This window comes from Thermobia domestica, chromosome 16 (assembly GCF_964235325.1).
Source record: "Thermobia domestica chromosome 16, izTheDome1.hap1.1, whole genome shotgun sequence".
Taxonomy (NCBI): Eukaryota; Metazoa; Arthropoda; class Insecta; order Zygentoma; family Lepismatidae; genus Thermobia; species Thermobia domestica.
Genome location: NC_137469.1, coordinates 87,831,217 through 87,840,813, shown reverse-complemented (window position 1 = coordinate 87,840,813; position 9,597 = coordinate 87,831,217). Strand labels below are relative to the sequence as shown.

At 36.8% G+C, this 9,597-nt stretch overlaps 1 protein-coding gene across 2 annotated transcripts in view; it reads right to left on the bottom strand.

Moving 5' to 3' along the window:
• Positions 1-347: 347 nt before the first annotated feature.
• Positions 348-9,597, bottom strand: part of LOC145673227 (cell adhesion molecule Dscam2-like) — a 510,467-nt gene continuing 501,217 nt past the window's right edge. For both annotated transcript variants that reach the window (XM_081742719.1, XM_081742720.1), the window contains exon 31: positions 348-703. In XM_081742719.1, coding sequence (XP_081598845.1) covers positions 448-703 — 256 coding nt within the window. In that variant the 3' untranslated portion in view covers positions 348-447. The remainder of the gene's footprint in view (positions 704-9,597) is intronic.

Genomic DNA, 9,597 nt, shown 5'->3' with positions numbered 1-9,597 from the left:
TTTACTTTGTCTTCAAAACATTTTACAGTTGTCTAATTAACAGTCTGTAATGATTACCAGCAGGCTTAACACTATACCTTTCGATTCATGTATTTGTTTAGAAAAAATAAAACATGGCGATCACCATGGTAACGAGGAGGAAATGACGACATCACTATTTCAGTCTATTACTCTACCCAGCCCCGGGGAAAATCATTTAGTGTTCTGAACTTAGAATAAATGGTTAAATTTCCCATCCTAATTTTCTTCAGTGTATCTTAATGAAAACACATTCTGACCTTTACAATATCAAACATGAAAATAATTTGATTGAAGTTAGAATGTATATTAAAAAGGCACACAATATGTATTGTTTTATTATAATAATAGTAATTTTATTTCCAACTTTACTTTTTCCATATGAATATTTACAAATACACAAGTAGTCAATGTTTAAAATTATTAATATTATACAGCAATAGAAAAATCTTGGTTCGTGTTGGAAGAAGGTCTGGACCAAAGAGAAGACCTTAGTCCTAATTTCAGCTTCTTTAATGTGTCTATGTCACATTCGGCCTCACTTAACTCCAACCGATCGCTGGTGGCAGTGAGCTGCGATTCAGGGTGCGGAGAGCAAAAGGCTGTTTCTGCAAGTGACAACGGAGGGACGAATTGACCGCCAGATGTCCTCAGCGACTGTTTGCTTGGATGAAACCAGTTGGACCTAAAGAAAGAAAAAAATCACTGATAAAAAAGGGTGACTGTATTTTTAAAAACAAAAAGGACAACCATGGTACAGAAATCACATTAGTCTGATGTAAGTGACATAAACTAGTTTTGTTATCTGAATCTCCCTTAAACACGACTAAAAAGGAATAAAAATAAGGTGCAGGATTAGTTTTGGCGCACCACAATTTGGAAGATTTATAGGTAAAATTCAATGCCTGAAAATACATGTTTATAAGAGCCAAATTTCTGCAGGCGACAAAAATAAATACAGCTGTAAAATAAAATAATACAGCTATATTTTAGCTTTCCAAGAGTACAATAACTAGTGTAAAAATATTTCAAATGCTTTACGACGGATAAAGTGAGTGAGTACATATGAAAAATGGCTCTATTAGACGCTATTTCCTACAGGCGGCATATTTCTGCACGATGTATAGAACATGTATTTTATGTTTACAAGTGGAGCATTACTAGTATGAAACCATGACAAGTGCTACTGAGACTCGTGTCATTCCGAAAACCCACTTTTTCCAACTACTCTCGCTTGCGCGAATACCAACCATCGTTGACGCACCCTCGCGAGGGCTAACCAACTTCGCCCTGCATTTACTCTTAGATACATGTACCATTCGTGCTTTTTAGTGGCCACCAAACACAGATTGGTTTGCTTCCCGTTCTATAGTTTTTATGCTGCACATCCGGAAGCCGTATTTATACGCAAATCGTAAAAGAATTGCAATTATTCAACAATTACTTCTGGTGGCCTCCTTGAATTTTATGTATGCCGAGTGAGATATTTTCATTTCGCCCGGTGGAAAGCCTTTTGGGAACAATAAGAAGGAAATTAGTAAAAAATAATATATTTTTTCAACGATTCTTTCTAGTGGTGTGCTAAAAGTAAACTTGTACGAAAAATAGAGTAACAACTATTGAAAAGGGTAAAGAATTAAAAGATGGTACGTATTGTTCATTTAGTGCACAAGAGAATTAAAATGTACTTTTGGTGATATTGTACTCCGGGTGCGAATTACCGGGGGGATGAGAGGGTTCCCCCTCAATCACATTTTGTACCCCGCAAAGAACTTAATTGAAGTATCCCCACCGGGGATGCTCGCTTTCTTCCGCAAACTGTGCTTAATATATTAGTATCAAGTTGGCCCCACCACTTTTGGACGGAGAAAAATAAATAATGCTATTTGTTTGTGCTACGTTAGTGCTGGTTAGTGCCCAAATTTCAGCGTTTGTGCAATCAAAAGAACAAAGTTATGAACAATTTAATTTTCGGGGCGAACTTGACGTCAAGTTGGCACCGCTTTTTTCCCTAATTGAGATAGAATGGATTTTCTAACGTCAAACGTTTGTGCTACGTTAGTGCTGGTTGGTACCCAAATTTCGCCGTTAGTGCTATTCAAATAACGCCGTTATAACGAAACTAATTAGCGTCAAGTTGGCCCCGCCTTTTCCCCCTAATTTAGATAGAATGGATTTTCTAACGTCAAACGTTTGTGCTGCGTTAGTGCTGGTTAGTGCCCAAATTTCGTCGTTAGTGCTATTCAAATAACGCCGTTATAACGAAATTAATTAGCGTCAAGTTGGCCCCGCTTTTCTCCCTAATTGAGATAGAATGGATTTTCTAACGTCAAACGTTTGTGCTACGTTAGTGCTGGTTTGTGCCCTAATTTGAGCTTTAATTCTGTTGAAATAACGCCGTTATAACGAAATTAATTAGTGTCATGTTGGCCCCGCCTTTTTTCCCTAATTGAGGCAGAATTTTATATTTAATGCAAACAGTTTGTGCTTGATCGTTGGTGTTTGGTCGTGCTTCAATTTGTTCGTTAGTGGTGTTGAAATTACACGTCCATGAACTTTGCGTCTCCACTTAACGCATTAACGATAAAATTAGTGTCAATCATTATTCCATCGTTAGTGCTACTTAGTGCAGCAACTTCTTACGTTAGTGATTCGTTAGTGTACATGCTACAAGTAAAACACCTTTAGGGCTTCAAATTATCGCTAGGCCCCACTTTAAGGACTAACGAAATAATTAGTGCCATTCGTTAGTACATCCTCAGTGCTTCTTACTGCACTAAACACTAACGTTAGTGTTTCGTTAGTGTAGGTTTTAGAGCCAAAGCAATGGTCCTCGCTGATCTCTCCACACTATGCATTAATGAAAAAATCGTGCCATTCGTTTGCACATCGTTAGTGCTTTTAGGAAATACTAATAGTTTCGTAAATGCTTTACTATTCGTGCAGATATAGCCAATTGTATGTCACGAAACTCCCTTGAGAAATACATGGGGAATTATTCATTGCGTGAAATTCCCGGCAAATTCAAAAGCACTAATAACTTCTTCTAGTGCAATCGTTAGTGCTTCTTAGTGCACCATCTCCTAACGTTTGTTCTTCATCAGTGTCGATGCAACAAGTGGAAAACGTTTGTGATCAGCGTGATCTTGATCTCTACTTTAAGCACTAACAAAGAAATTAGTGCTTTTCGTCAGTGCATCGTTAGTGCTTCTGGAAAACACTGATTGTTTCGTGAATGCTTCACTATTAGTGTAGATATAGCAAATTATAAGTTCCAAAACTCCCATATAAAATGCATGGACAATTTTCTAATTGCGTCAAATTCCCGCCAAATTCAAAAGTACTAATGACATCTTTTATTGTACTCGTTAGTGCTTCTTAGTGCGCCAACCAATGACGTTAGTGCTTCATTAGTGTATTCTCTAGAACCAAACCAATGATAGGGAGTAATTACCCTATAAGCCCCACTTTAAGGATTAACGAAAAAAATAGTGGAATTTCTTAGTGCATCATTAGTGATTCTAAAAACGCTAATAGTTTCGTTAGTACTTCGTTATTGTTGTAGATATAGCCATTTATATGTCACGAAACTCCCAAAAGAAAAACGTTAATTTTTTACTACTCAAATTCTCGCCAAGTTCAAAAGCAGTAATGATCTCTTCTAGTGCAATCGTTAGTGTATCGTTAGTGGTTGCTAGTGCACCAAGTCCGAACATTAGAGCTCATTGTGAATGTTTTTGTAGGGAAGAGCTAGCGTGTAGTTAGCATCCCCTAAGTTTTATTTTATAGCGTCCATACTGTTGAAGCACTAATGTTCGGAGTTCTGCAATAAGACCTATTAATGAAGTAGAAACCATTACAATACACGTGGTCATTAGTGCTTTTAAATTTGGCCTTAATTTTACAAAATGAAAAATGCTACGTCCGCAAAGTTAGCCCCGTACGGTTCTCAAATGCTACTATTTTTTTTTTTTTACATATTAAGAGCTTCTTTAGTGCACATTAGTGCACTAAACACTCACCTTAGTACCATGGTACTTTAAAAGATATTAATGAATAACTCGGGCAGTTCGAAGTTTAGATTTTTCAACTTTCGCACAATTTTATAGTAATTGTGCCACAAAAGTGGAACTGACACTAGCGGTTAATGCATTGCTAGAGCTCTATGGCACAGTAAGCCCTAGAGTTAGTGCTAGCATAATTTAGGAGTTATAAGTGCATAACTCACTCAGGACTATATTTAAATTTATCGAATTTTACAATAATTGTCTCGCAAAGGTAGAATAAACGTCGAATTTTTGTGCATCGTTAGTATTCCAAAAAGTTTTCACGGTAGTGCTATTTAAGCTCTAAAGTTAGTGGTATCATAGTCTGGGAGTTACTGATGAATAGCTCGTACGGGGCTAACTTTAGATCTTTTAGTTTTTGTAGAATTTTACATTTATTGTCAGATAGAAACAAGATAAACACCATTAATCAGTGTATTGTTGGACCTCCATTAAACAGTAAGCTCTAACGTTAGTGTTGTCATAATTTAGGAGTTATTATTGAATTACACGGATGGTACAGTATTGAAACTTACTGAATTTTACACTAATTTCTCCATAAAGATAAGACAAACTCTAAAGATTAGTGCATTGTTAGTGCTACATAAAACTCAAAGCACTAACGTTAGTGCTATCATAGTTTAGGAGTTACCAATGAATAACAGAATTTAAAATTATCAAATTTTACTCTAATTGTTTCACAAAGGTAGGACAAAAACTGAAGGTTAGCGCATCCTTAGCAGTCAAAAAAGAAAAACAAAAAACTAGGTACTAACGTCGTACTATCAAATTTTAGTGGTTGTTAATGAACTCAAGCGAGGCTATTCATTTTACACTAATTTAGATTCACATTAGATTTTTCACTTACACAATTTTACACTAATTGTCCCACAAAAGTGGGAGTAATACCAGGGCTTAGTGCATTGCTAGAGCTCTATAAAACACTAAGCACTATCGTATTTTCATGAATACTTCAGGCAGGACAATTTAAATTTATCGAATTTTACTCTAATTGTTCGACAAAGGTGGATAACCTCCAAAGCTTAGTGCACTTTTGGTGCTCCATAATACACTAATCACTAACATCAGTGCCATCACAGTTTAGGAGTTATTAATAAATAAGTCGGCAGGGATAAAATCAGGTTTTTAAACTTTTACACAATTAGTGTAAAATTCAATAAATTTTAGTTTAATTTCGTTCGATTTATTCACTTATAACTCCTAAACTATATCATAATTGTCAGTGCTAACTATGTTTTAGAGCACTAACAAAACACTAATATTTAGAGATTACACTACCTTTTGATTGACAATTATTGTAAAATTCGATAAATTTAAATTTAGCCTCGCGCGAGTTATTCATTAATAACTCCTAAATTGAGATAGCACTAACGTTAGTGCTTAATTTATGGAGCACTAACCTCTGGTTTTGTCTCATTTCTGTCTGACAATTAGTGTAAAATTGTATAAAAATTGAAAGATTTAAAGTTAGCCCCGCCCGAGTTGTTCATTAATAACTTGTAAACTACGATAGCAGTAACGGTAATGTTTAGTATCTTTTGGAGCACTAACGATGCACTAACCTTTGACGTTTACTGCACCTGCATGGGACGATTATTGTAAAATTCGATAAAACTAAATTAGTCCCGAGTGAGTTATTCACTTATAATTCCTAAACTATGAGAGCACTAACGTTAGTGCTTGATGTTTCGGCAGGCAATAACGATGTACTAACTTTTGATGTTTATCCCACCTTTGTAGGACAATTATTGTAGAATTCAATACATTTCAATTTAGTCCCACGAGAGGTATTCACTAATAACTCCTAAACTCTCATAGCACTAATGTTAGGTTTAGTGAACGAAGCACTAACCATATGGACTCTTTTGGTAGTAATTCAGATGCGTGCAAATCTAAATTTAGACAAGTGGCATTTTCCAGTTTGTAAAATTCCCGCCAAATTTAAAAGCACTAATGAACATATATAGTGTAATGGTAACTATTACATTAGGAGGTTTTATTGCAGAACTCCTAATATTAGTGCTCCAATTGTATGGATGCTAAAAGGTGAAACTTAGGGGAAGCTAACTACACGCTAGGGCTAGCCCCTTCGCACAAAAGCATTCACGACATGAACCACTAGTGTTCGGAATTGGTGCATTAGCAAACACAAACTATTACACTAGAAGAGATCATTACTACTTTTGAATTTGGTGATAATTTGACTCAATGAAAAATTCCCGATGTATTTTTTATGGGAGTTTCATGATATAATTTGCCATATCTACACTAGCTACTATTGAAGCACTAACAAAACTATTAATGTTTTCAAGAAGCACGACCGATGCACTGGGTTTCATCGTTAGTGCTTTCTCGGGAAACTAACATGTATTTAGACCTCCCAAAGTTTTTTTTCTTCTGGCATTCAAACTATTGAACCATTAATGTTGGGAGTTAATGCTCCAAGAAGCACTAACTAAGCACTAACGATTTTACTAGAAGAGATTATTAGTGCATTTGAATTTGGTGGAAGTTTGAGACAATGAAAAATTGCCCATGTATTTCTTATGGGAGCTTCGTGACATAAAATTGGCCATATCTACAGTAATAGCGAAGCACTGATGAACCTATTAGAGTTTTCTAGAAATAATAACGATGCAGTATCGATTTCTCTAGGTTTCATCGTTAGTGCTTTCTTAAGGGCTAACGTTTTTTGCTTCTAGCGTCCAGCCTATTGAAGCACTAATGTTGGGAGTTGGTGCTCTAAGAAGCACTAACGAAGCAATAACAATTGCACTAAAAGAGATCATCAGTGCTTTTGAATTTGACCAAAATTTGAGCCAATGAAAAATTCCCAATTTATTTCTTATGGGAGTTTCGTGACATGTAATTGGCCATATCTACACTAATAGTGAAGTACTAGCGAAACTATTAGTGTTTCCTAGAAGCATCAACGATGCAATAACGAAAGGTGCTAATTTTTTCGTTAGTGTTTGAAGTGGCGACCAGAGTGTAATTACATACCATCATGTTTTGGCTTTAGAGCCTCCACTAATGAAGCACTAACATTAGGAGTTTGTCCGCTAAAAAGCAGGAGCAATCCACTAACGAATGGCACTATCTTTTTGTTAGTGCTAGAAGTGGGGGCAGAAGGTTTTGGTTCTAAAGCTTACACTCATAAGTACTTACGTTAGTGTTTGGTGCATTAATAAGCACTAACGATGGACTACAAAACGGCAGTATTTCGTTTGTGCTTGAAGTGGGGTCAATGTCAACTTGATCCCAAAGGGTTTTTACTTGAAGCACCTACATACATCAACGAGCACTAACGTTAGAGGTTGCTGAACAAAGAAGCACTAACGATGCACTGACGATTACACAAAAGGAGATCATTAGCGCTCTTGAATTTGGCGGGAATTTTTCGCAATCAGAAATTATCCATAACTACACTAATAATTCAATACTTACGAAACTATCAGAGATTTCAAGAAACACTAACGATGCACTAGCGAATGACAATAATTTATTCATTAGTGCTTAAATGGGAGGCTAAGTTGATACTGGCCCTCCAAATATGTTGTACTTGTAGCATCTACACTAATGAACAACTAACGTTAGTTGTTGATGCACCAAAACGCACCAATGATGTACTAATGATCGCACTAGAACAGAGCATTAGTGCTCTTGAATTTGGCGAGAGTTTGACGCAATCAGAAATTACCAATGCATTTCTTATGGAAGTTTCGTGACATGTAATTAGCCATAACCTCACTAATAGTGAGCACTAACGAAAATATCACAGTTTTCTAGAAGCACTAACGATGCACTAACGAACGCCATTAATTTCTTCGTTAGTTCCTAAAATGGGTGCCAAGTTCACGCTAGCCCTCCAGAGGTGCTTTACTTGTACAACCTACACTAATGAAGAACTAACATTAGGGTTCGTACACTAAGAAGCACTAACGATTGTATTAGAATAGATCATAAGTGCTTTTGAATTTAGCGGAAACGATTAGTATTTTCTACAAGCACTGACGATGCATTAATGAATGACTAATTATTCAGCTAGTGCTTGAAGTGGAGGCCAGCGTCAATTTGGAGCCATGAGGGTTTTCTTTTACTTAAAGTATGTACACTAATGAAGAACTAACGTTAGGGGTTGTCCACTAAGATGAACCAACAATTGACACTAATTTTAATGCCTCAGGAGGGGCCAAGTTCACTGGCGTGAAATTTCATCACAACTATAGAACAAATGGAAGCACGACCAAGTTCTAACACAGCACAAACGCTTGGCATTATAAAAATTCTACCTCAAAAAAGGAACTAAACCGGCTCAACTTAACGCTAATTAATTTCGTTATAACGGCGTTATTTCAACAGCATTAACGATTAAATTTGGACATTAACCAGTACTAAAGTAGCACTGATGTCTGGAATTAAAAAATCCAATCTATCTCAATTTCGGGAAAAAAGCGGGGCCAACTTGACGCTAATTAATACGTTATAACGGCGTTATTTTAAAAGCAGTAAACGTGAAGTTTGGGCACTAACCAGCACTAAGGTAGCACTAACTTTTAGCATTAGAAAATCTATTCTATCTCAATTAGGGAGAAAACGCGGGGCCAACTTGACGTTAATTAATTCGTTATAACGGTGTTGTTTTACCAGTACTAACGGTGAAATTTGGGAACTAGCCAGCACTAACGTAGCGCAAACGTTTGGCATTAGAAATGAAAATGAAATGAAATCTTTGAGTTTTACGTCCCACGGTTATGCCGGTTAGGCTAAAGGAGACGGTGATAATGAGAGATGAGTGAAATGGTGGAATGAAGAAAGTGGGAGGAAACGGGAGTACCCCGAGAAAACCCACGAGCACGGTGTTTGTCCACCACAAAGTTCACTTGGCGGGGGCTGGGATCGAACCCGGGACCCCAAGCACCAGAGGTGAACGCTCTACCACTGAGCCACCGAGCCCCCCTGTTTGGCATTAGAAAATTCATTCTATCTCAATTAGGGAAAAAAGGTGAGGCCAACTTGACGCTAATTAATTTCGTTATAACGTCGTTATTTGAAGAGCACTAACGGTGAAATTTGGGCACTAACTAGCACTTACGTTTGGCATTAGAAAATACATTCTATCTCAATTAGGGAAAAAAGGCGGAGCCAACTTCATGCTAATTACGTTCGATATAACGGCCTTATTTCAACAGCACTAACGATGAAATTTGGGCACTAACCAGCACTAAGGTAGCACTAACGTTTGACGTTAGAAAATCCATTCTATCTCAATTAGGGAGAAAAAGCGGGGCCAACTTGTCGTTAATTAATTCGTTATAACGGCGTTATTTCAACAGCACTAAAACTCAAGTTTGGACACTAACCAGCAGTAACGTAGCACTTACGTTTGGCATTAGAAAATCCATTCTATCTCAATTACAGAAAAAGGCGGGGCCAAATTGACGCTAATTAATTCGATATAACGGTTTCATTTTAACAACACTAACGGTGAAATTTATGCATTAACCAGCAA